The sequence below is a fragment of the Phocoena phocoena genome, chromosome 17 (assembly GCF_963924675.1).
Source record: "Phocoena phocoena chromosome 17, mPhoPho1.1, whole genome shotgun sequence".
NCBI lineage: Eukaryota > Metazoa > Chordata > Mammalia > Artiodactyla > Phocoenidae > Phocoena > Phocoena phocoena.
The window spans coordinates 43,621,027-43,646,385 of NC_089235.1; the positions used below are offsets into that span (position 1 = coordinate 43,621,027).

The 25,359-nt window shown below is 37.0% G+C and overlaps 1 protein-coding gene and 1 pseudogene across 1 annotated transcript in view; both read right to left on the reverse strand.

Moving 5' to 3' along the window:
* The window catches only part of STK3 (serine/threonine kinase 3), a 320,157-nt gene that overhangs the window by 198,292 nt on the left and 96,506 nt on the right, over positions 1-25,359 (reverse strand). The window contains exons 5-6 of the mRNA XM_065895191.1: positions 22,470-22,634; positions 21,784-21,951 (exon numbers count right to left, since the gene is read on the reverse strand). Of these exons, the coding sequence (XP_065751263.1) occupies positions 21,784-21,951; positions 22,470-22,634 (333 nt within the window). The remainder of the gene's footprint in view (positions 1-21,783; positions 21,952-22,469; positions 22,635-25,359) is intronic.
* On the reverse strand, positions 14,929-17,074 carry LOC136137305 (cell division cycle-associated protein 3 pseudogene; annotated as a pseudogene).

Consider the following 25,359-nt stretch of genomic DNA (forward strand, 5'->3'; position numbering starts at 1 on the left):
AAAAGCAAGAACTCAGATATTTGTACATCCCTGTTCAAGGTTCATGGTGGCATTATATACAATAACCAAAAGGTGGAAACAAACCCAAGTAGCCATCAATGGATGAATAGATAAACAAAATGTTGCATATACACACAATGGAATACTATTCAGGCTTTAAAAAAGAATGAAATTTTGACACATGCTATAACATGGATGAACCTTGAAGATATGCCAAGTAAAAGAAGTCAGACACAAAAGGACAATATTATATGATTCCACTTATACGAGGTGCTTAGAACAGTCAAATTTATAGAAACAAAAAGAATGGTGGTTACTTAGGACTGGGGAGAGGGAGTAATGGAGAGCTACTGTTTAATGAGTACAGAGTTTCAGTCTGGGATGTTGAAAAAGTTCTAGGGGTGAATAGCAGTGATGGCTGCAGAACGATGTGAATGTATTTAATGCCACTTAAAAGTGGTTAAGATGGTAAATTTATGTTGTACATATTTGACCACAATAAAAAAAAAGGAAAAATCTTTAAAATAAAGTTCTGGAAATGGATGGTGGTGATGGTTGTACAACAACGTAAAGGTACAGCTGATCTTTGAACAACATGGGCTTGAACTGCACAGGTCCACTTATATGCAGATTTTTTCAATAACTACTATATGTGTCATCGACTTGTACACTTAAAAATGGTTAAAATGGTAAATTTTATGTTATGTATATTTTCCAACAATTGTTTTTTAAAAAGTTGGGTGAAGTCTTTCAGTAGTTTCACTCTTTAACTGATTATTTTTAGAGCAGGTCAGAATATAGTTGGCTAAGAGGTTTCTGAACACTTTGTAAGCAAATGAACCACCACTACAGCTAACCAGCGCTCCTAAACCAAGCACTGCCTAGCAAAAGCATTACTGCCCTTCAACCTACTGGCCCTGACTAAGCCTGGCAACCATACAGAATGCTTTATGTTGCTACTGCAGCAGTAAGCGATGGGATCTTAAAATACAGCACTTGATGGTCAAAGCATGAGCATGTTATAAACAGAATATACTTTAAATCCATTTTCCCCAAGGCTAATGACCACACCCTCACCCTCAATCACATTCCCTTCCTCTTTGACCAGGGCCTTGTGTTATTGTCATCTTTGGCCCCACTCCTTATATCTGTAACCCTCTCCCTGAGTCCTTCATCTCATTCTAAAGTCAGATTAAGTCCCCTCATCCTATTAAAATCTTTCCTCAACCCTGATGCCTTTAAACTATCTCCCGAACTTCTCTCCTCTTCTTGGTTGCCAAATACCTAAAATAGATTCTACTGGTGCTGCTTTCTACTCCCCTACTTCCCCTTCATTCCTTGATCCCTCAGGGATCGGCTTCTGCCCTACCACTCAATTAAATTACACTCCTGAAAGTGAACCATAACCTCCAATCTGATAATCTCTTCATACTACCCAATCTAAAGGCAAAAATGACAAACAGTGATAAAAAGTCATCAGTCACCTCCTTCTTAAAACTCTTCTCTCCCTTGCCTGAAACACCATGTTCTCCTAATTCTTCTCTTATTCTCTAGATTCTCTTTTACCTCCCTCCTCCAAACCCCCAAATATGGGTACTGTTATTCTGTCCTTCATCATTTTTTCCTTCTCAGAAGTTTTCTTCTTGAAATTTTGCAAAATATTTTATAAATGCAGAATACCATCGGCACAAGGGACACTAGAAGGACTCAGGTAGTTGGAGAACAACTACATTTATGTCAAAAGCTAATTAGCTGGCAAAAGAGGAATGCTTCCCTACTGCACATGCATATACCAGTGTTCAAGGTTAAGAAAACCACATTTGTATTTTTTGGCAGGTAAAATACATTTTAAATGAAAAAAACATTTAGAATGTTTTCCTTTTTAAATGACTGTACCGCTAGAAGGAAGTATCTAACAATCCGCTCATTATTAATTGCATGTTTTCTGATATGGTTAATTATTTAGGCTTGATGCAATCATTCAGCTGGTTAAGACTACTTACTTGATACAAAGTTAAAGATAGGATGTATAAGTTGCAATGTAAATATCAGTTTCTTAAGGCTCAAAAATAATTTCCTCTAAAAGAGTGTTTAAAAAATTTCATATAGAAATAAAAATAAAATCCATACAGAATTGATGTTATACCTTAATTTAAAAGTTGTCAGAATATTTACAGTCTTTAAAAGTATAATTTATGATAATTAGTAGATAATAATTTATTAGTATTAAATATTAAAACCAAGACATTTTTACACACTTTAGGATTGTTGACTAGCAATGACTCCTTTTTGTAAAATTTTTTTTTTGAATGAAAGATTCTTTAAATTCTATAATGCTTTCACAAGCTTCACACACATGATTTCACATAATCCCATAATAACCCTTTTTCCCCTTACCCCTATAAGCAATGGCTTCTTTAAGTTGTTCCCTTTTGCCTTAAAAAAGGACACTACTCATTTTAAAGCTCTATCATAGAAGTAGAATATATAAAATTATTTCATTTAAGCAATTTTCTAAACATGTTAGGGCTCAAAACACTTAAGAATATGGGGAAGCTCCCAAGATACAGTGCTAAATGAAAAACGAAAATTACAAAACAACACAATCTCATGATTCCAATTCTGGTTAAAAACAGCACGTTCTCGTGGTCATGATATATATGCAAAGCAAACAGGAATACCATATACCAAGTGCCAACTGTGAATCTCTAGGCAGAACAAGTGCAAGTGATTTTTATTTTCTTGTTTATATTTTGCTTTCTTTCTTTCCTCCTTCCTTCCTTTCCACAATAAACATGCATTACATTTGTAGTTGGGCTTCCTGGAAGAATAAACTCTACATTCCATTCAATTTTCTGCCTTATATTTTGATAGTGGAAAAAAGACCATCTCCCAAAGTTGTACAGAATGGTTTTAAGCATTTTCAGTGTTCTCATGCACCTGATCCATCAACAAACCCTGTTAATCTACTTTTAAAAATATACCAGAAACCAACTACTTCTCACTATCTTCACTGCTTTTAACATCCTCATCCAATCATCTCTTGCATGGTTCATACAAGTCTCCTAAACTAGTTTATGTGATTCCACCCTTGTAACTCTCCAGGCTATTCATTCTCATGTCACTCCTCTACTCAGAAATCCTCAATGACTTCTCACCTATTCAGAATAAAAGCCTAAGTATTTACTATAACCTTCAAGTCTCTATGATCCGCACCTGGAGTTACCACACTCCCACTTCAGGACCACTGAACTTGCAGTTAGTTGCCTCTACCTGGTATATTCCGTACACAGATATCTTCATTTTCTTTAAGTTTTTATTCAAGTGTCATCTCCTTAGTGAGGCCTTCACTAGCAATCCAGTACTGTACATCAACCACTCCACTCCGTCGCTGAAATTTCCTATCTCACTTCCCTGCATTATTTTTTCTACTGCAGGACTTATTACTAACATACTAGATGCTGTATTTACTTCTCTTCTTTATTATCTCTCTCCCTCATTAGAATACAAAAGCAATAAAGAGAATTTTTCATCTTTTTTTTTTTTTTTGCTGCTGCATCCTCAGCACCTAGAACAGTCCCTAGCACATAGTAGGTGCTCAGTAAATATCTGCTAAATGAATGAATAAATGCATTCCTTTGTAAAGCCAAAGCTTCTAGGTCACGGTAATAGTTGACTGACCTAATGTCATGAAATGACTGCAACTCATTTATTCATATTCTGAAAATCAGTATCTAAAATGACGTTATAGAGGGCTAAGAGGTGAAGAACAGCTATGGTAAACAATAATGTAGCCATATTTTCTCAAGCCTAGAAAGAAGCATCCAGGATCTTCTCTTCAAAATTCAGCAATAAAATTATGAGCTGATTTGTTATATCAAAGGTTCTCTGGGAGATCACATTGCTGTTATTGTTGATACTAAAAAGTAAGCAATATTGGCTAAAACCACACAGTTACTCTTCTAAGTTTTCCACTAGCATATTCAATTCCACTCTATAAGGCTGGATATAAAACTTTCCTTATATATAAACAAAAAACAAGCTGAATATCATACTTTTCTGCACCTGAGTATCTGTTATCTAAAAGATCTTGGGATATTTTATAAACATCAATCAATGCAGTGCAAAGAAAGCTAAGGCAGAATAGGCAATTAGATACTGTGAAAAACTGGAGGCAATCAGAAGAAATACAGTCCATGGTGGCAGTGACACAAGCTAAGCAGGAGGTATGGATAATCTGGGTAAGTGCCATGGAAAAATAAATATCATGATTGGACTGGAGGCAAATGGAAACAGTTCAAATTGGCTTCGTACAGTACTCTGTGGAACATATGACGTCCATATGTCCATTACCAACAAACTGAAACATGGAAAATAACAAAAGCCAATGCTGTGATGGCTATAAGAACACACCCAATGCCAGTCTCTACCACACCACAGCAGCATAACTTAGTACAGCTGCCAGGTAAGCTGGCTAAGAAGTCAGAAGCAATAAGAAAAGAAAAGGGGAAAGACCTAACTATAAACTGTTCTCTTTCTGTACAGAAGAAAAAGCCGGGATCTACACTAGAAAGTAAAATGTGGCCAAAGTCAAGGCTGAAAGTAAAGTGCATTTTTTTTTCTGTGGAGTTCCCAAAAGTATAAAATACTTCAGAATTAAAGAGATCAGCATTTTATCCAAAACTACAAATGACTTAAGATTCAAAGAACTAAATAAAATAAGAATGTGATAGGATGGAATAACATCCAAGAAAAAAAAAGTGTAAACGTGACCTTTCAAATTTGAAACACACAATAGAGAACTAAAACAAACTGACCAAAAGATGTGCTAGGAATCCATTATGTTGTATGTCAGTGCTAACAAGCCTACCAAATTTTCTTTTCATATTCTCTACCCTCCAAAGTGATTCATCTTCAAGATAAAATCATCATTGATATGAAAGAAGTAGCGCTTAGGCAAATATCATGAAGACCAATATATGCAGCAAAGCCAAAACTATAAAAAAAACTTACAAAAAGTAAACTAACATTTTAGAGCCTATCTGGTAGTCCTGACCTTCTCAACCAATCAAAACCAGATAGTCCCAGCCAGGTGAACTGCATAAAAATAAACTCGGCCCTAATTCAGAAATATATTGGTTGTCACTCACTGAAACTATATAGTAATAAAATCCAGCAGTTAAAAATACATAACTATTTTATAGTATCAATAAATATCAATGTCATTCCTGTTTCAACCTGACTTCCCATTCTACCCTCAAACCCCCAAACTTGAAACCAAGTACAATTTCTTGAGTAGCTGGAGTGTGGTTAAGGAAAGGAAGCTATGCTTGTTTGTAAGGAATCTGCCATTTCCTCCCTGCCAAAACACTTGTTTAAAAAGTCATGTAATATTTCTATTAAATTGTAAATGCAGCCTACAAGGAAATGGCCTACTGCAGTGTATTACCTTTGTGGCAGTGCCAACAGGCCTACAGCAAAATAGTGCACATGATAATTTCAACATGCATTCCCAAGTAACAAAATTGTGCTTTACATAAATACCACAGAACCTGAGCAAGATCCAGAAAAAGCAATGAAAATTTGCCCAAGCTTTCATGCTTGCCTATATCAATTGTATGTCATAACTAAAGCAAAATAGAAAAGCATCTACATATGTCCAAGGAGCTTGTGAAGTTAGATCATATAACCCTGGGAAAACTATTGCAACTTAAATCTGTGTATTTCTTGTTAACCACTGTAACAACTCACTAATAAAAATTAAGAAAAACTGTGGGTATCAAATGAACCAAAATGTACTAACTACATACAAGTCCTTAAAGACTATAATGCAACTTATTAACAGGAACATATGTTCAGTGTAAGCCACAATTGTTATGTTAAATTACTTCTTCCTTTGATATCACTCATTTGATTACAGAATTTAAGAGATCCACAAACCTTCCAATTAAAATGGTAACCTTCAGTTTATAAGTCACTTAACTGCAATGCTTATAAAGTCACCTCTGATCATTTATCCCTTACCTTTCATTATATAGCACAACTACATGTAATTATGCTATTTAAATGATCCCAGATGTAATGAAGATGATTCTATTTATGTAAAAGTTATACTGAAAACCAAGTAAAGATAAACAAATAATCTGTAATTAATATAGTCCTCTAGGACAGCTGAAAATTCTACTCTGCAAGAATTTAACTAAAATACATAGTTTTTGTTTAAGTCAGATGTGTCTGACTTACAAGTGTCTGACTATCTTCATTTTTAAAAATATGTCTGATCAGCCATGATTTCAAAAGTCAAGTTTGCTACAGACAGCATTTCCTCCAAAAACATCATGAATTAAGTGTTGTACACTTGAAATTACAGAGTCCACACCTGCCCTCAGATACCACCCAACCTCCTAACACAAACACACCTAGATATTTACGTCTTCTAAAATAAATGTTAGCCTAAACAGTTTCTATGACAGGTTTAAAAACAAAACACAACAAAACTTACTATGATCAATATAGTAAGTCTATACAATTGCTTTTAAGACCCTCAACAGGGTTAATGATTATATCCCCATTAGCAAACTAAAACTACTGTCCAGAGGCCAACATTAAGTCTTTCTGATCTCCAGGATCTAAAGTGCCCCCCCAAAATAATAAATAAATAAAATAATAAATAAATGTATATGCATATATATGTATGTATGAATTAAATCAATTTAAAACTGATATTTTATAGAGACACAGATGTAGAGAACAAATGTATGGACACCAAGGGGGGAAAGTGGAGTGGTGGTGTGATGAATTGGGAGATTGGGACTGACATATATACACTAATATGTATGAAATAGATAACTAATAAGAACCTGCTGTATAAAAAATAAATAAATAAAAAATAAATAAAATTGAAATTTTAAATAAATAAACTGCACTTAGTAAAAGTTTGAAAGTCAAGCCATGAGCAAGGATAGGGCTTTCAAGTTGTATTTAATTAGCATTTACTTTCATTTTTCAGCTTATTTCACTCTTATTCTAACCTACAAGTACAACATTATTATTGTATGAAAGAAGAATCTGAGCTTGCTAGATTTCAATATTACCACCACAAAGTGTCTTTGAGATAAGAAAGGTAATTGAGCACATATTCAACAAAAACATTTATTGGATGCTCTTATGTAAGTCACTCCACTAGGTTCAATTAGACACACAAAAATGAAACACACTTGCATTTAAAACTTAGATCTAAGAGAGGAAATAAGACAACATAATCATTACTATAATACAAAGTAAGTTTAAAAAAAAATAAAAGACAGAGAAAAGGTGAGAATTGAGAGAAAAAAAGATTTTTTTAAATCAGTGGAATGAGGAAATTCAGACAGTAATTAGACATACCTAAAACTAACCTTTCCAGAAGTAAAAGAGTATTAGGGGTTTGGGGGGAAATCATAGATGCCATATGCATATATAGTTACTGGTTCCAGATTAAAACACAGAACAGTGACATGCTATAATAAAGTAAATACTAAACAAAACCACATCCTAAATACACAATATAATAAGAAACTCTCTTGAGGGTCACCAATATTATTACTGAAAGCCATAGTTCTCAATCTTTGGGGGTCAAGAAACTCTTATTTTCATTGATGAAAACTGTGAACTCTCTCACCAACAAAATGCATATCTACACACAAACCAATATTTAACTGAAATTTTGGGGGTCCAATGACTCTGAATTCTCTGCTCCAGAAAAAATTCATTCTACTCTCTAGTGAATCACAGTTTCCATTACTGAGCAAGTATACAGTGAAAATGAAGTAGAAAACATCTGTATATCACAGTCTGACCTGAGGTTAGAAAAGAGAGTCTACATGTCTCTGTGTCCTCATGGGCTCATTATTTCCATACTGTTTCCAGTGGAGGCTGCAGAAGTCATCTCAGCAGCCATAAGTAAGGGCTTTAAAGCTTTCAGCAACCTCCCACAGCTGGCAATAAGCTCCCTTGGGTACTGCATAAGGTCCCAATACCGCCAAACCTACTCGATAGCCCCAAACAAAATAAGGTGATGATGAAGCAATTGCCTGATCCTTTCCATGGCCAAAAGCTCCCTAAGTGGATTGACATGTACACGCTGCTACATTTAAAAGGGATAACCGGGCTTCCCTGGTGGCGCAGTGGTTGAGAGTCTGCCCGCCAATGCAGGGGACACAGGTTCGAGCCCTGGTCCGGGAAGATCCCACATGCCGCAGAGCAACTAGGCCCGTGAGCCACAATTACTGAGCCTGCGCGTCTGGAGCCTGTGCTCCGCAACAAGAGAGGCCGCGATAGTGAGAGGCCCGCGCACCGCGATGAAGAGTGGCCCCCGCTTACCACAGCTGGAGAAAGCCCTCGCACAGCAACCAAGACCCAACACAGCCATAAATAGATAAATAAATAAATTTTAAAAGGGATAACCAACAAGGACCTACTGTATAACACAGGGAACTCTGCTCAATGTCATGTGGCAGCCTGGATGGGAGGGGAGTCCGGGGAAGAATGGATGCATGTATATCTATGGCTGAGTCGTTTTGCTGTACACCTGAAACTCTCACAACATTGTTAATCAGCTATGCTCCAATATAAAATAAAACGTTAAAAAAAAAAACCTACTCTCTGCAAGAACTTGAACTATTTTAATATCTCAATTTGAGACTTGAAAACTTAATAATGCTACCTAATATTTCTGAAGTATTTACTATTTTACATGTATTGCTCACTTACATTGTCTTATATGATCTTCACAACAATTCCGTGAACTGGAAAATTAATTGAGAGCCCACTATAACTAACTGACAGATAACAGAATTGATTCAGGACTCACAAGTCTCAAACGCCAGGTCACACCACTATCATGTGGCAACAAGGAAAGCATTATGGCATTGGAAGAAATCACATTTCCAAAGATACAGTGATTCTTCCTCTTCAGATGCAAGTTACAAACCAATACTTGGTCATGAAATCAACTGAATGGATTTGGACCACTTTTTTTTTTTTAATGAAAAGATGAAATACAGTAGAAGAAGAGAAGACTGTGATAGAAGAGAAATCAGAGTGGATCACAAACAGTGATTCATAGTATGAAATATATTTCACATGTAACCCATTATGAACATGCATAGGTAAGTACTGTTTTATGTATATTTTGTTTCAACTGTGTGCACACACATACATGCACACATGTGCATAATAGGTCACAATGTGAAATATATTTCATACTATGGATCAGAGTCAAAAAATTATGAAATGCAGTACAAGCAAGAACTACAATCCTGCAGCCTGTGGAACAATAACCACATTCACAGAAAGATAGACAAGATGAAAAGGCAGAGGGCTATGTACCAGATGAAGGAACAAGATAAAACCCCAGAAAAACAACTAAATGAAGTGGAGATAGGCAGCCTTCCAGAAAAAGAATTCAAAATAATGAGAGTGAAGATGATCCAGGACCCTGGAAAAAGAATGGAGGCAAAGATCGAGAAGATGCAAGAAATGTTTAACAAAGATGTAGAAGAATTAAAGAACAAACAAACAGAGAAAAACAATACAATAACTGAAATGAAAACTACACTAGAAGGAGAAAACAGCAGAATAAATGAGCCAGAAGAACGGATAAGTGACCTGGAAGACAGAATGGTAGAATTCACTGCTGCGGAACAGAATAAAGAAAAAACAATGAAAAGAAATGAAGACAGCCTAAGAGACCTCTGGGACAACGTTAAACGCAAAAACATTCGCATTATAGGGGTCCCAGAAGGAGAAGAGAGAGAGAAAGGACCCGAGAAAATATTTGTAGAGATTATAGTCGAAAACTTCCCTAACATGGGAAAGGAAATAGCTACCCAAGGCCCGGAAGTGCAGAGAGACCCATACAGGATAAACCCGAGGAGAAACACGTCGAGACACACAGTAACCAAACTTGCAAAAAATAAAGACAAAGAAATATTACTGAAAGCAGCAAGGGAAAAAGGACAAATACCATACAAGGGAACTCCCATAAGGTTAACAGCTGATTTCTCAGCAGAAATTCTACAAGCCAGAAGGGAGTAGCATGATACACTTAAAATGATGAAAGGGAAGAACCTACAACCAAGATTACTCTACGCAGCAAGGATCTCATTCAGATTCGGTGGAGAAATCAAAAGCTTTACAGACAAGCAAAAGCTAAGAGAATTCAGCACTACCAAACCAGTTCTACAACAAATGCTAAAAGAACTTCTCTAAGTGGGAAACACAAGAGAAGAAAAGGACCTACAAAAACAAACTCAAAACAACTAAGAAAATAGTAATAGGAACATAGCTGTCGATTACCTTAAACGTGAATGGATTAAATGCTCCAACCAAAAGACACAGGCTCACTGAATGGATACAAAAACAAGACCCATATATATGCTGTCTACAGGAGACCCAGTTCATACCTAGGGACACATACAAACTGAAAGTGAGGGGATGGAAAAATATATTCCATGTAAATGGAAATCAAAAGAAAGCTGGAGTAGCAATACTCATATCAGAAAAAACAGACTTTAAAATAAAGAATGTTACAAGAGACAAGGAAGGATACTACATAATGATCAAGGGATGAATCCAAGAAGAAGATATAACAATTATAAATATATATGCACCCAACATAGGAGCACCTCAATACATAAGGCAAATGCTAACAGCCATAAAAGGGGAAATTGACAGTAACACAGTCATAGTAGGGGACTTCAACATCCCACTTTCAACAATGGACAGATCATCCAAAATGAAACTAAATAAGGAGACACAAGCTTTAAATGATACATTAAACAAGATGGACTTAATTGATATTTATAGGACATTCCACCCCAAACCAGCAGATTACACTTTCTTCTCAAGTGTGCACAGAACATTCTCCAGGATAGTTCACGTCTTGGGTCACAAATCAAGCCTCAGTAAACTTAAGAAAACTGAAATCATATCAAGCATCTTTTCTGACCACAATGCGGTGAGATTAGAAATCAATTATGGGAAAAAAACGTAAAAAACACAGACACATGGAGGCTAAACAATACGTTACTAAATAATCAAGAATTGCTTAAGAAATCAAAGAGGAAATCAAAAAACACCTAGAGACAAATGACAATGAAAACATGATGATCCAAAACCTATGGGATGCAGCAAAAGCAGTTCTAAGAGGCAAGTTTATAGCTATACAAGCCTACCTCAAGAAACAAGAAAAATCTCAAATAAACAATCTAACCTTACACCTAAAGCAACTAGAGAAAGAAGAACAAACAAAACTCAAAGTTAGCAGAAGGAAAGAAAACATAAAGATCAGAGCAGAAATAAATGAAACAGAAACAAAGAAAACAACAGCAAGGATCAATAAAACTAAAAGCTGGTTCTTTGAGAAGATAAACAAAATTGAAAAACCATTAGCCAAACTCATCAGGAAAAACAGGGAGAGGACTCAAATCAATAAAATGAGAAATGAAAAAGGAGAACTTACAACAGACACTGCAGAAATACAAAGCATCCGAAGATACTACTATAAGCAACTCTATGCCAATAAAAGGGACAACCTGGAAGAAATGGACAAATTCGTAGAAAGGTATAACCTTCCAAGAATGAACCAGGAAGAAATAGAAAATATGAACAGACCAATCACAAGTAATGAAATTGAAACTGTGATTAAAAATCTTCCAACAGACAAAAGCCCAGGACAGATGGCTTCACAGGTGAATTGTATCAAACATTTAGAGACGAGCTAACACCCATCCTTCTCAAACTCTTCCAAAAAATTTCAGAGGAAGGAACACTCCCAAACTCATTCTATGAGACCACCATCACCCTGATACCAAAACCAGACAAAGATACTACAAAAAAAGGAAATAACAGACCAATATCACTGATGAATATAGATGCAAAAATGCTCAACAAAATATTAGCAAACAGAATCCAACAACACATTAAAAGGATTGTACACCATGATGATCAAGTGGGGTTTATCCCAGGCATGCAAGAATTCTTCAGTATATGCACATCAATCAATGTGATACACCATATTAACAAGTTGAAGAATAAAAACCATATGATCATCTCAATAGATGCAGAGAAAGCTTTTAACAAAATTCAACACCCATTTATGATAAAAGCTCTCCAGAAAGTGGGCACAGAGGGAAGCTACCTCAACATAATAAAGGCCATATACGACAAACCCACAGCAAACATCATTCTCAATGGTGAAAAACTGAAAGCATTTCCTCTAAGATCAGGAACAAGACAAGGATGTCCACTCTCACCACTATTGTACAACATAGTTTTGGAAGTCCTAGCCATGGCAATCAGAGAAGAAAAAGAAAGAAAAGGAATATAAATTGGAAAAAAAGAAGTAAAACTGTCACTGTTTGCAGATGACATGATACTATACATAGAGAATCCTAAAGATGCTACCAGAAAACTACCAAAGCTAATCAATGAATGTGGTAAAGTTGCAGGATACAAAATTAATTCACAGAAATCTCTTGCATTCCTATACACTAATGATGAAAAATCTGAAAGAGAAATTAAGGAAACACTCCCATTTACCACTGTAACAAAAAGAATAAAATACCTAGGAATAAACCTACCTAGGGAGACAAAAGACCTGTATGCAGAAAACTATAAGACACTGATGAAAGAAATTAAACATGATACCAACAGATGGAGAGTAATACCATGTTCTTGGATTGGAAGAATCAATATTGTGAAAATGACTCTACTACCCAAAGCAATCTACTGATTCAATGCAATTCCTATCAAATTACCAATGGCCTTTTTTACGGAACTAGAACAAAAAATCTTAAAATCTGGGGCTTCCCTGGTGACGCAGTGGTTGAGAGTCTGCCTGCCAATGCAGGGGACACGGGTTCATGCCCCAGTCCAGGAAGATCCCACATGCCACAGAGCAGCTAGGCCTGTGAGCCATGGCCGCTGAGCCTCACGTCCAGAGCCTGTGCTCCACAACAGGAGAGGCCATAACAGTGAGAGGCCCACATACTGCAAAAAAAAAAAAAAAAAAAAACTTAAAATCTGTATGGAGACACAAAAGACCCCAAATAGCCAAAGCAGTCTTGAGGGTAAATAACGGAGCTGGAGGAATCAGACTCCCTGGCTTCAGACTATACTACAAAGCTACGGTAATCAAGATAATATGGCACTGGGACAAAGACAGAAATATAGATCAATGAAATAAGATAGGAAGCCCAGAGATAAAGCCACCCACCTATGGATACCTAATCTATGACAAAGGAGGCAAGGATATACAATGGAGCAAAGACAGTCTCTTCAATAAGTGGTGCTGGGAAAACTGGACAGCTACATGTAAAAGAATGAAATTAGAACACTCCCTAACACCATACACAAAAACAAACTCAAAATGGATGAAAGACCTAAATGTAAGGCCATACACTATAAAACTCTTAGAGGAAAACATAGGAAGAAAACTCTTTGACATAAATCACAGCAAGATCTTTTTTGACCCACCTCCTAGAGTAATGGAAATAAAAACAAAAATAAACAAATGAGACCTAATGAAACTTCAAACCTTTTGCACAGCAAAGGAAACCATAAAGAAGACGAAAAGACAACCGTCAGAATGGGAGAAAATATTTGCAAACGAATCAACGGACAAAGGATTAATCTCCAAAATATATAAACAGCTCATGCAGCTCAATATTTAAAAAAACAAACAATCCAATCCAAAAATGGGCAGAAGACCTAAACAGATATTTCTCCAAAGAAGACATACAGATGGCCAAGAAGCACATGAAAAACTGCTCAACATTACTAATTATTAGAGAAATGCAAATCAAAACTACAATGAGGTAGCACCTCACACCAGTTAGAATGGGCATCATCAGAAAATCTACAAACAACAAATGCTGGAGAGGCTGTGGAGAAAAGGGAACCCTCTTGCACTGTTGGTGGGAATGTAAATTGATACAACCACGATGGAGAACAGTATGGAGGTTCCTTAAAAATCTAAAAATAGAAGTACCATATGACCCAGCAATTCCACTACTGGGCATATACCCAGAGAAAACCATAATTCAAAAAGACACATGCACCCCAATGTTCACTGCAGTGCTATTTACAACAGCCGGGTCATGGAAGCAACCTAAATGCCCATCGATAGATGAATAGATAAAGAAGATGTGGTACATATATACAATGGAATATTACTCAGCCATAAAAAGGAACGAAATTGGGTCATTTGTAGAGACGTGGATGAATCTAGAGACTGTCATACAGAGTGAAGTAAGTCAGAAAGAGAAAAACAAATATTGTATATTAACGCATATAAGTGAAACCTAGAAAAATGGTACAGATGAACCAGTTTGCAGGACAGAAATTGAGACACAGATGTAGAGAACAAACGTATGGACACCAAGTGGGGAAAGCAGTGGGGGGTGGGGGTGGGGGTGAGATGAATTGAGCGACTGGGATTGACATGTATACACTGATGTGTATAAAATGGATGACTAATAAGAACCTGCTGTATATAAAAAAAAATTCAATGTAATAATATCAATTAATTATTTTTTAAGTATGAAATGTAAATCATCTTTCAATCATTAATAAATCAATTTAAATTGTCTCCTGTGAGTGCTGCCACACATATACAGAGAAATACTGCCTTTGTCAGTATCCCACATTAAAATCTTAAATAGATGGAGTCTAGTGTAACTTTTTTTTTTTAAATCACTTCCTACAATATACAGAAACACATAAGACACAAAGAAAGCTAAGGAAGCTCTCAGTCCCAGAGTTGGTAGTAATAGGAGGAGTTGAAGAAAATGAGCCTTTCCAGTCTCCCAGGGAAAGAAGGGGTGAGAGGACACAGAACGTCACTAGGCCCCTGGTGGTGAGTCCCGTGCTGGGCCCATGCACAGCCTAGTTCTCTACCAAAGCGAAGTGCCGATTTTCTTTGCCATGGCCCTGGCCTTGCTCCCATGCTCATCCTCCAGTTTTCAGAAGTCGTGCAGTTCCCAGAACGGCCCCTTCCTTTAGTTCCCTAACATTTTCACTCAGGGGAGAAGGCTGCTTACCCTGTCGTGGTGTCAGAGTCCCAAGGGAGTTGTCACCCTGTAAGATGGTGAGAGAAGATCTCCCTAGCACCTTGCTGTTTGGTTTCTGTCTGCTGCGCTTAGAACCTGAAGATCAAGGAGTGTCGGGGTCTCTCAAGGGCTTGTCCAAGCGCTGGCTGGCTATAGGGGTCTCTGAGGGATGTCCTGTTTCCTCCTTGGAAAACACCTGCTTGGAAAGGAGTCTCAGTCTGATCCTCAAGGGAAAACTGGGTGCCCAGAGGCAAGTCCAGTTGAGAAGATGAAAGTGTCTCTAGGGGCAGAATAGGTTCTGAGGGAAGACTTAATCTGGGGTCTTCAGTCTCAAATACATCACTCAGCTGTTTCACCAGTGGGCTTGGGGGCTTTCCGCTGGTCTTCATAGGTGTCCGTGCAATGCCAAGGGTAGGAGAACGGGGATCTGAGTCCTGGGCCTGCTTAGGATCCTCCAGCTGCTCTGCTGCTGGCAGGTTTGGCTGTGGAGAGCTCGCTACCTGGATGGGAGTGCACAGGACACCAGCAATGGGTGAACGTGGGTCTGAAACTTGAGCCAGAAGCTTGTTGTGCAGCGGGCTGCACTGGAATGACTGGGACACTCTTGGCTGAGCCCACCTCAACCAGGAGAAATAGGATGGGGCAGGGCTCAGCCCAGGCAAGGAGGGGATGCCGGGCCCCAATTCCACCTTTGGGTACAAAGCAGCTCAATCCTCCTACTATACTTCTTTATCTAAGCAATACTTAATGGAAATATGTCTCCAACACTACAATTCATATTCACATAATTAGTATGTCAGTGAGAAAATGATGATTGCTTCCTCAGTAGTTACCAAACTAATCATGTTTACAGAGGACTTGGCAACACCAATGGCAAGGTTTGAATATAAATTAACAGTGGGAATTTGCCTTCCGTGTGAAACCCATGGGGTGACCTCAGCAGACTCAACCAAGAGAAGCTGAGATCTGTTTATTCTGTTTTCCTTGCTTATTCATCTCTTTAAGAATAATAACTCTGACTAGACAGAAATATGTTGAAACTGTCACTGTAATAAACCTTAATCCTCAATTTTGGGGCTGGAATGCCTTGTACTCCCATATGTATTAGAACCACAGGGCAGAACAACTCTAACTTTCAAATAGAGTGAAAAACCACATGTCCTGGAAGTAATACTGAAATTCTCCAATGATCCAATTTGCCCACTCCTGTGGATCCTTGGCTATTTCTGATCTGAAAGTATAGTTAGTAGAATCAAGGTATCACTTAAAATAATCAGGCAGAAAAATATAGGGAACAGATAGGGAGGAAGAGAGGCAGTATGAAAAGAAAGAAAAGTAAAAGTATGAAAGGGAGGGCTTCCCTGGTGGCGCAGTGGTTGAGAGTCCGCCTGCCAATGCAGGGGATGCGGGTTTGTGCCCCGGTCCGGGAAGATCCCACATGCCACGGAGCAGCTAGGCCCGTGAGCCATGGCCGCTGAGCCTGCACATCTGGAGCCTGTGCTCCGCAACGGGAGAGGCCACAACAGTGAGGGGCCCACGTACCGCAAAAAAAAAAAGTATGAAAGGGATTGTGTGAGCATTCATGTACACACACTGTTAGGCAACAGGGAACAGTCAAAGGAAGTAAAGGCAGCAGTGGGGAGAGGGGAAAAAGGGAAGATGAGGATAAGTTCAAAGGAGAAAAACAAGTAATGTATGTAATGCCAAAATAATAAAAAATCCTTTATAATTTGTAGTATACATACATACCTATACTTGAATAAAAGTTGTTACAGTATACGGTCTTACGTTCTAAACAACTGAATATATATGCACACCCTCTACACACACACACACATACACACACACACACACACACACACACAGAAAGCTAAATAATTCTATCATTAGAATGCTAGTTATCACTGGAATGGAAGTTCCAAGAGAACAGGAAACATACTTGCTCTGCTTACCACTACATCCTCAAAGTCTGACTGGGACATGATAAATGTACCCTAAATATGTGTAGAAGGAAATAAAGAAAAGGGGAACAGAAGTAAAAGAATATAAGAAGAAAATGCGAGGGTACTTGTCTTTAAAAATCAAACATCCATATTTAGGTGACACTGAGTTTCTCTAACACAAAATAACCAACGTAGGATAGCAGATATATTCTCCAACTGGTCCAAAGGTTGACTTCTTGCCTCCACATTAGAATATGCATTTCTCCTATTTTAACGTTAATACTAAATCAAAAATATTTTAATGATTAAATTTTGTATTACTGCTAAAATGGATATGTCCCGTCATAAAAATATACACAATTACATGGCAGGTAAGTTTCAAGAGTGTTATACTCATCACTGAAGGAATCATTAAAAATTATTTTTAAAAAATAATACCCAAAAAAATTTAAATGCCAATTTACAACTATTAAATATTTACACAAATTCTCCAGCACACATCTACTGCACGAAGCAAAGTAATTTAATAATTAAATACAAATAAGCAATTCTCTACTTGTAGACTAGCAAGTCTGAAATCCATTTTAACTCAAAGACCTCCCAATGGATTGATTACAAAGGAAGAATTATAAAGGCACTTAGACTGAGTATTAGAATTGGGGTACAAAAACTGACAGGGGATGGCTGGAAGAACAGTAAGCAGAGGCAGTAAAAAGTCAAAGGGCTAGGAGACTTCAGCCAGCAAATGTTGGCTGAAAGGCAGACCAAAACTAGAGAAAAGTCAATTAAAATGAGACCAGAAACTCAATAACAACAAAAACAACCCAATTTAAAAATGGGCAAATAACCTGAATAGACATTTCTCCAAGAAAGATATACAAATGGACAATAAGTACATGAAAAGATGCTCAACATCACTAGTTATTAGGGAAATGGAAATCAAAACCATGAGATAACACTTCACTTCCATTAGGATGGCTATTATCAAAAGACAGAAAATAAGTATTGGCAAGAATGTGGAGAAATTGGAATCCCTGTGCATTGCTGGTGAGAATGTAAAATAGCACAATGCTACAAAAAATAGTATGCAGGTTCCTCAAAAACGTAACCATAAAATTACCACATGATCCAGCAATCCCAGCTCTAGGTATATACCCACAGAATTGAAAGCAGACTCTCACAGAGATAAATGTCCATCCATGCTCATAGTAGCATTAGTCACAACAATCAAAAGGTGGAAGCAACCCAAGTGTTCACATACAGATGAAAGGTCAAACAAAATGTGGTACATACATACAGTGGAATATTATTCAACCTTAAAAAAAAGAATGAATTCCGATATAGGCTACAACAATGAATGAATCTTGAAAACATTATACTAAGTGAAAGAAGCCAGACATAAAAGAACAAATATTGTATGATTCTACTTATCTGAGATGCTTAGAATAGTCAAATTCATAGAGACAGAAAGTAGAACTGTGGTTATGAGGTGCTGGGGGGAGGAGATAATGAAGAGTTATTGTTTAATGCATACAGAGTTTTAGTTTGGGATGTTAAAAATTTCTGTAGTAGACAGTGTGATGTGAATGTACTTAATGCCACTGAATTGTATATTTAAAAATGGTTAGGGCTTCCCTGGTGGTGCAGTGGTTGAGAGTCCGCCTGCCGATGCAGGGGACACGGGTTCGTGCCTCGGTCTGGGAAGATTTCACGTGCCGCGGAACGGCTGGGCCCGTGAGCCATGGCCGCTGAGCCTGCGCGTCCGGAGCCTGTACTCCACAACAGGAGAGGCCACAACAGGGAGAGGCCCACGTACCGCAAAAAAAAAAAAAAAAAAAAAAGGTTAAAACGGTATATTTTATGTTATGTGTATTTTACCACAATAAAAAAAAATTGGGAAAAGAAAGACAAGGAGATACGTCCTGAAATTAGTCATTATTGATCTTAAATGATATACAATTTGAAAAAAGAGAACAGATTATAGAGGATATAGTGGGTTGAAAAGCAGCCCCCAAAAGATATGTCTACATCCTAATCCCCAGAACCTTTGAATGGGACCTCATTTGAAATTTAAAAAAAATCTTTGCAGGAAGAGATCATCCTGGATTATTGGAGTGGGCCCTAAATCCAATGTCGAGTGTCCTTTTGAGAGAAAGGCAGAGGGAAATTTGAGACAGACAGAAGAGGAAAATACACAGACACATAGAGGAGAAGGTTAATGTGAAGATACAGGCAGAGACTGAAGTGATGCAGCTACAATCCAAGGAATGCCAAGGATTTCTGGCAGCCAGCCACCAAAAGCTGGAAGAGGCAAAAAATGGAGTCTCCTTTAGAGCCTCTGGAAGGAGTGCTGCCTTGTCAACACCTTCATTTCAAATTTCTGGCCTCCAGAATTGTAAGAGAATAAATTTCTATTGTTTTAAGCCACCAAATTTGCAGTAATTTGTTATGACAGCCCTAGGAAATTACCATAGGGGGTAAAAAGATAAAATGAAAAGTAAGAAAGTAGACTTCATGAGCACGGAACATGTCATTCAAGCCAAAATTTAACTATGTAAAGCGGGAGAAAAAGGGGATCCTGGGCTTCACCCCTAAGTCGTGATTTCTAGCCATATGATGTCGGACGGCGAGGTGCTGAAGTCCCCCATCAGGTCAGGGCAGGAGTATGGCTGGCGCATGCTCCTGGCCAGTGTCTCTGGGATCTGGCATAGCACCCCGACAGCGACACCGAGACATCAGACCACAAAGAAAGGCTGCACCCTGCTATATTAAGCTTTACAAGAGAAGTCGTCATCCAAGACATTCCCATCAAGACATTTTAATTCTGTGAATTAACACTCCCATATCCCTTTGTCCACTCCCAGACAAAATGAAGATACCTGTCCTCTGCCCCCCATGTTAAATGCTTGTGAGTGATCTTCCAATAGGCAGTGGCATGACACACACACTAAGGTGGGCCAGGTGTCTACCCAGTCACATACAGTCACATACAGTAGGAACTGGGAGATGGAAGATGTGTAAGTATGCCGTGTATGGGTATTACTTAACTGGCACCCCTAACCAAGCCAAGTCTTCCAGAATTTCTCAAGTTGATTTTACTATTAATTGGGTAGGAAGGAGGTCCTGGATTCTTTTTTATTTTTTTAATTAAAAAAATGGTTGACTCAGTTTTCAATTCTTAGACATGGATATATATTTTCTTTTGTATGTCTTTTTTTTTTTTTAAAGAAATCATGTTGGATTAGGAGTATACTTGGTTGTAAAAGAGTAGTGTCATGTAATTTGCGATGAGGGAAGCTACTCTGAGTGTGTTTTACTTTTTAAATCCTTTACTACCTGCTACAGAGACTACCACATGGTCAAACTTAGTATGTGGAACTATTTGGCTAGAAGAAATGAGATTCATACTGGAGGAAGCAGAACAGTAATAATCTAAGTCCTGGGTTAAATCCCAGCTCTGGCACTTTGCTAGGCTGTCCTGGATAGTTTAGCTAACTCAAACTCAAACACATCTAGCTTTGAGGATCACCCTAAAAACATTCTAACTAAAAGTACAAAAGATATTTACTAATTAGAAAAGAAATGAGAATTTGTGTTGTTGATTTTATGCTGACCTTGTTATATTTCATTTTAGTATTTTCAAACAAACAATTCATGCTATTTCTATGTTTCACTTTAGCAAGAGGAATTTGTATGTACAAGGAAGATGACACATACTCTATTATATACAATTATATTCCTCAAAGAATTATCTTTAAGTGGCAGGCAGAGTTTTAAATATTTCAGTATCGTACACTATTACCTACACTTGAAATTCAATCCACAATAGCACTGTAATATCAGATATAATTCTAATTTATTCTTCTTCAAATATTCTAAAATGTTGCATTCTTTTTCCTCCCATCCGTTTACTTCACACATTTCTCCAATCACCCTGAAACCATCTTCTCTTCTCTTCTTCACACACACACATACTCTCTCTCTCCCCCACCTCTTTTCTCCCTTCATTCCTATATCCTTTCTTCTTGAATTGAATACAGCCACTAGAGGGCAATAAGTTTACAAAGATAAATGTACTTATCTATAATGAATTGAGATTCACATACTAATAAATTTTAAAACTATCATCATCACAAACCATAAAGCATTGACAATTAGACTTGAATATGCAAGGTATGCATTTAAAACTCTAAAATTTATCCTAGAAAACAAGTTCATAGACGCATATAATAATGTTCAAAAAAGGAATTCCATTTTCTCACTAAGCACTAAAAAAATATGCTTAATTCACCTACACATAGCAATATTAGAAATCAGGATTTTTTTTTTTAACATTAGCCAGACCAGAGAAGGAAAAACGGAGAAACAAAAACACAAAAAGGTACAATATGCAGGGTGGGTAGAAAAGAAGCGATTTCTTCCAAGCCTCCCACTACTCCATTCAGAATACGATGAACTGAATAATGTAGTGGGGTTTACCAACCCTTTCTTCTATTAAAATTATGGGGAAATTTAACAGGTATACTTTTGGGGGAGAACAGCGACCGTAGAGAGAAATACAGACTTCGCTTCTTTTCCCCCAAATAAGGTTACGAGGCAGGAAATAAGTTAACAAACAGTCACTAACCCTGACGGATAATTTTACTATTTTTTGCACAGAACCCAAATTCAAATGAACTTTTTTACTCTATATTTATTTACACTGACATTACAAAACGTCAACACTTTTAACACTGACATTTTCTTACCCTCATTGGATGTATATCAGCATAAGGAGGTTTTCCTTCCGCCATTTCTATAGAAGTAATGCCAAGGGACCAGATGTCAGCCACACAGTTATAGCCTATTTCTTGAATTACCTCAGGAGCCATCCAAAATGGAGTTCCTATCACAGTATTGCGTTTTGCCATTGTATCCTGCAAAAGCATTACACAGACATAAATATTACTACAAAGACACTAAGGAAATGTATTTGCCAACATATTCTTTAAACTACATATCTGAAAGCCTCAAATACTACAGGTTATATCTGAAACTATTTTCCTAAAATTTCAACTAGTTGTGACATGACATACTTAGAAACTTTGAATTCTGAAATAACCAAGAGTCCACAAGTAACTTATCTCCACTACGTTCATTAAAGACAGTCATTAAAGATAGTACTATAACAATAAAAGCTACAGAAATGAACAAATGTAGCTTTCCTTTCTGAATATTTAAGCATTTTGATGACAATGTATATTTTCATATTCATTCAATGTCTCTTAAATTGTAAATAAAAGTAATAAATAATATGTAAATAATGGCTCCTTCTCCCTGATAATAATGAAGTTACGCATTTCTTTCCATAACCCCCAAAATATATTATCAAAGTTTAGTCATACTCAAACCTGGACATATAAACCAAAAGTGTTTCCAAAAGTATTACACTTACTGTTAACTGACCAGCAACTCCAAAATCCGCCAATTTTGCATGTCCTTCTGTATTGAGGAGAATATTTCCAGCTTTTATATCTCTGTGTATTTTTCTCATAAAGTGTAAATATTCTAGTCCTTTCAAAGTAGATTTAAGAATAGTTGCAATTTCATCTTCTGTTAACTGGAAAGAAATATTTTAAAAACTCAATTGAAATGCCATGTTAGATAAACACTTACAAGAGAGCACTGTTAACAAGCACTTCTTTCTAAAGACCATTAGCCTCTAGGAAAAGGCTAAAAGGTAAAGTACTGAGAACTTCTGATGAAAGAAAATGTCATCATTCAATTTCTCCTTTCTTTAAAATTATCAATGTCATTCCTAACATATAACATATCTCAAGAAACAACATGACCCTAAGAAATCACTATTCCCTATATCATCTAACACTGAGGTGGCAATATTGCAGCTATCTGTCCTGAAAAAGTAAATTCAGACACCATTCCCTGTGGTGCCTCCAATTACTGATGAAAATGGAAACCAACAGTGTTACATAAAAGAGAGGAAATGAGAAAGGGTGGATTGCCAAGAGTCTCCTGCATGAAGTGTTCACACCAATACCACTCCTCCTCCTTCCAGCCAGCTCATTCCTAATCCACCCAGGTCCTAGATTTCTGACCCTAATAATGAGAACTCAAAAATAGAAATGTCAGAGAAAGACTAGGAAAATGGGAACACGAACAAAGGCTGTCAGGGGAAGGAAAAGGGAGGAGGGAGGAGAAAAGAAGGCCAAGGAGGAGAGAGGAGGGAAAAAAGATTCTTAGTAGTTGTCGCAGTAGAGGCAGTGCTATCTGTACCAGGCATTGTGCTAAGAGTTTTGCATGCATTATCTCATTTATCCTTATAACAACCCTATAAGGTAAATACTATTATTATCACCATTTGACAAATGAAGTTATTACACATGTTCAGTAACTTCCTTCTGGTCACACACAAGTAAGACTGAACCAAGATGTGAGTCCTCTTTGATCATAATCTATGTTTTTAACCACCATGCCTCTCTTGACAAACCTTATTCAAGTGCAACCTGTGAAAGTCCCTATTTTTATCAAAAATATCCTCTTAGTTTTTAAATACATCAAGTAATATCAATAGCTCAGGATAATAAAACCTACTTCACACTATAAGCATAACCACTATAAGCATAACCCAAAGAAATAAGTTGAGAGAAAGGAAAGAATCTCAATTTATACAGAGATAGAGGACATTGCTCTATATGAGAGAGAGAGAAAGGGAAAAAAAAAAAGAAACTCAGAAAGAATTCAAATACCCCCTACACAGTGGGATAACAGGAAGATACAGTAAAAATTGAATATATAAAAATATGAAGACTATGTAAAAATAACTACTGGAAGAAGCTTGCTTCCACCATCACCAATCCTGCAGTGGTTCATGTCAAGAAATAACTTGGGTGAACAACTGGATATTCACATGTAAAAAAAACTGAAGTTGGACTCCTACCTCACACCATATACAAAAATTTACTCAAAATGGATCAACAACCTAAATATGAGTTAAAACCACAAAAGTCTTAGAAGAAAACATAAGGGTAAAACTCCACGACCTTGGGTTGGGCAATGTATCATTAGATACAGCATGAAAAGCACGAGCAACAAGAGAAAAATACAGATAAAACTGAACTTTATCAAAATTAAAAACTTTTGTGCATTAAAGGCCATTATGAAGAAAGTGAAAAGACAACCCACAGAATGGGAGAAAGTATTTGCAAAGCATGTATCTGATAAGAGTCTGGAATCCAGAATATATAAAGAACTCTTCTAACTCAACCAAGAAAAGGCAAACAATCCCAATGGCAAAAGACTTGAATAGACATTTCTCCAAAGAAGATACACAAATGGTCACACATAAAAAGACAGATGTTCAACATCATCATCACTGGTCATTAGGGAATGCAAATCAAAGCCACAATAAGGTACCACTTTACACCCACTAGGATGGCTATAATAAAATTTTAAAAAATAGAAAGTAACAAGTGCTGGCAAGAATGTGAAAAAATTGACATTCTCATGCATTTCTGGTGCAACCATTGTGGAAAACAATATTTAAGTTCCTTGGAAAGTTTTTTTAAGAAAGTTAACCACAGAATTACCATATGACCCAGCAATCCCATTCCTAGGTAAATACTCAAAAGAACTGAAAACTGGTACTCAAACAAATACGTACATGAATGTTCATAGTACTACTCACAACGGCCAAAATGTTGAAACAACCCAAATATCTATGAACAGATTAATGGATAAACAAATTATGGTATACACATACAATGGAATGGAATATTATTCAGTCATGAAAAGGACTAAAGTATGGACATGTGGATGGACCTCAAAAACATTAAGCTGGGCACAAAAGGGCACATATTGTATGAGTCCATTTATATGAAATATTTAGAATAGGTAAATCCATAGAGAAAGAAAGCAAACTGGTACTTGCCAGGAGCTAGGGGAAGAGGGGGAATGGGGAGAAACTGCTTAATGAATAGGGGTTGATGAAAATATTTTGGAACTAGACAGAGGTAGTAATTACACAACATTGTGAATGCACTAATGCCAAGGAATTTTTCACTTTAAAATGGTAAATCTGTTATATGAATTTCACCTCAATTTAAAAAAAAAAACCCTTATCATGTTAAAATTTCTAAGCAAATTGCCAGGTGGTTTACCTTTAAATACAACACCAATATATATTGTCATAAAGTATTGTACAGATCATGCAAAGCTTTGTAGGTCATGGGTAAAGAGTCTGGATTATTTGAAAATTCTAATACTTCCAGGAACTGATTCTCTGCCTCAGACCAGATGGCCTGACTTCATGGTCCACAGACAGCAAG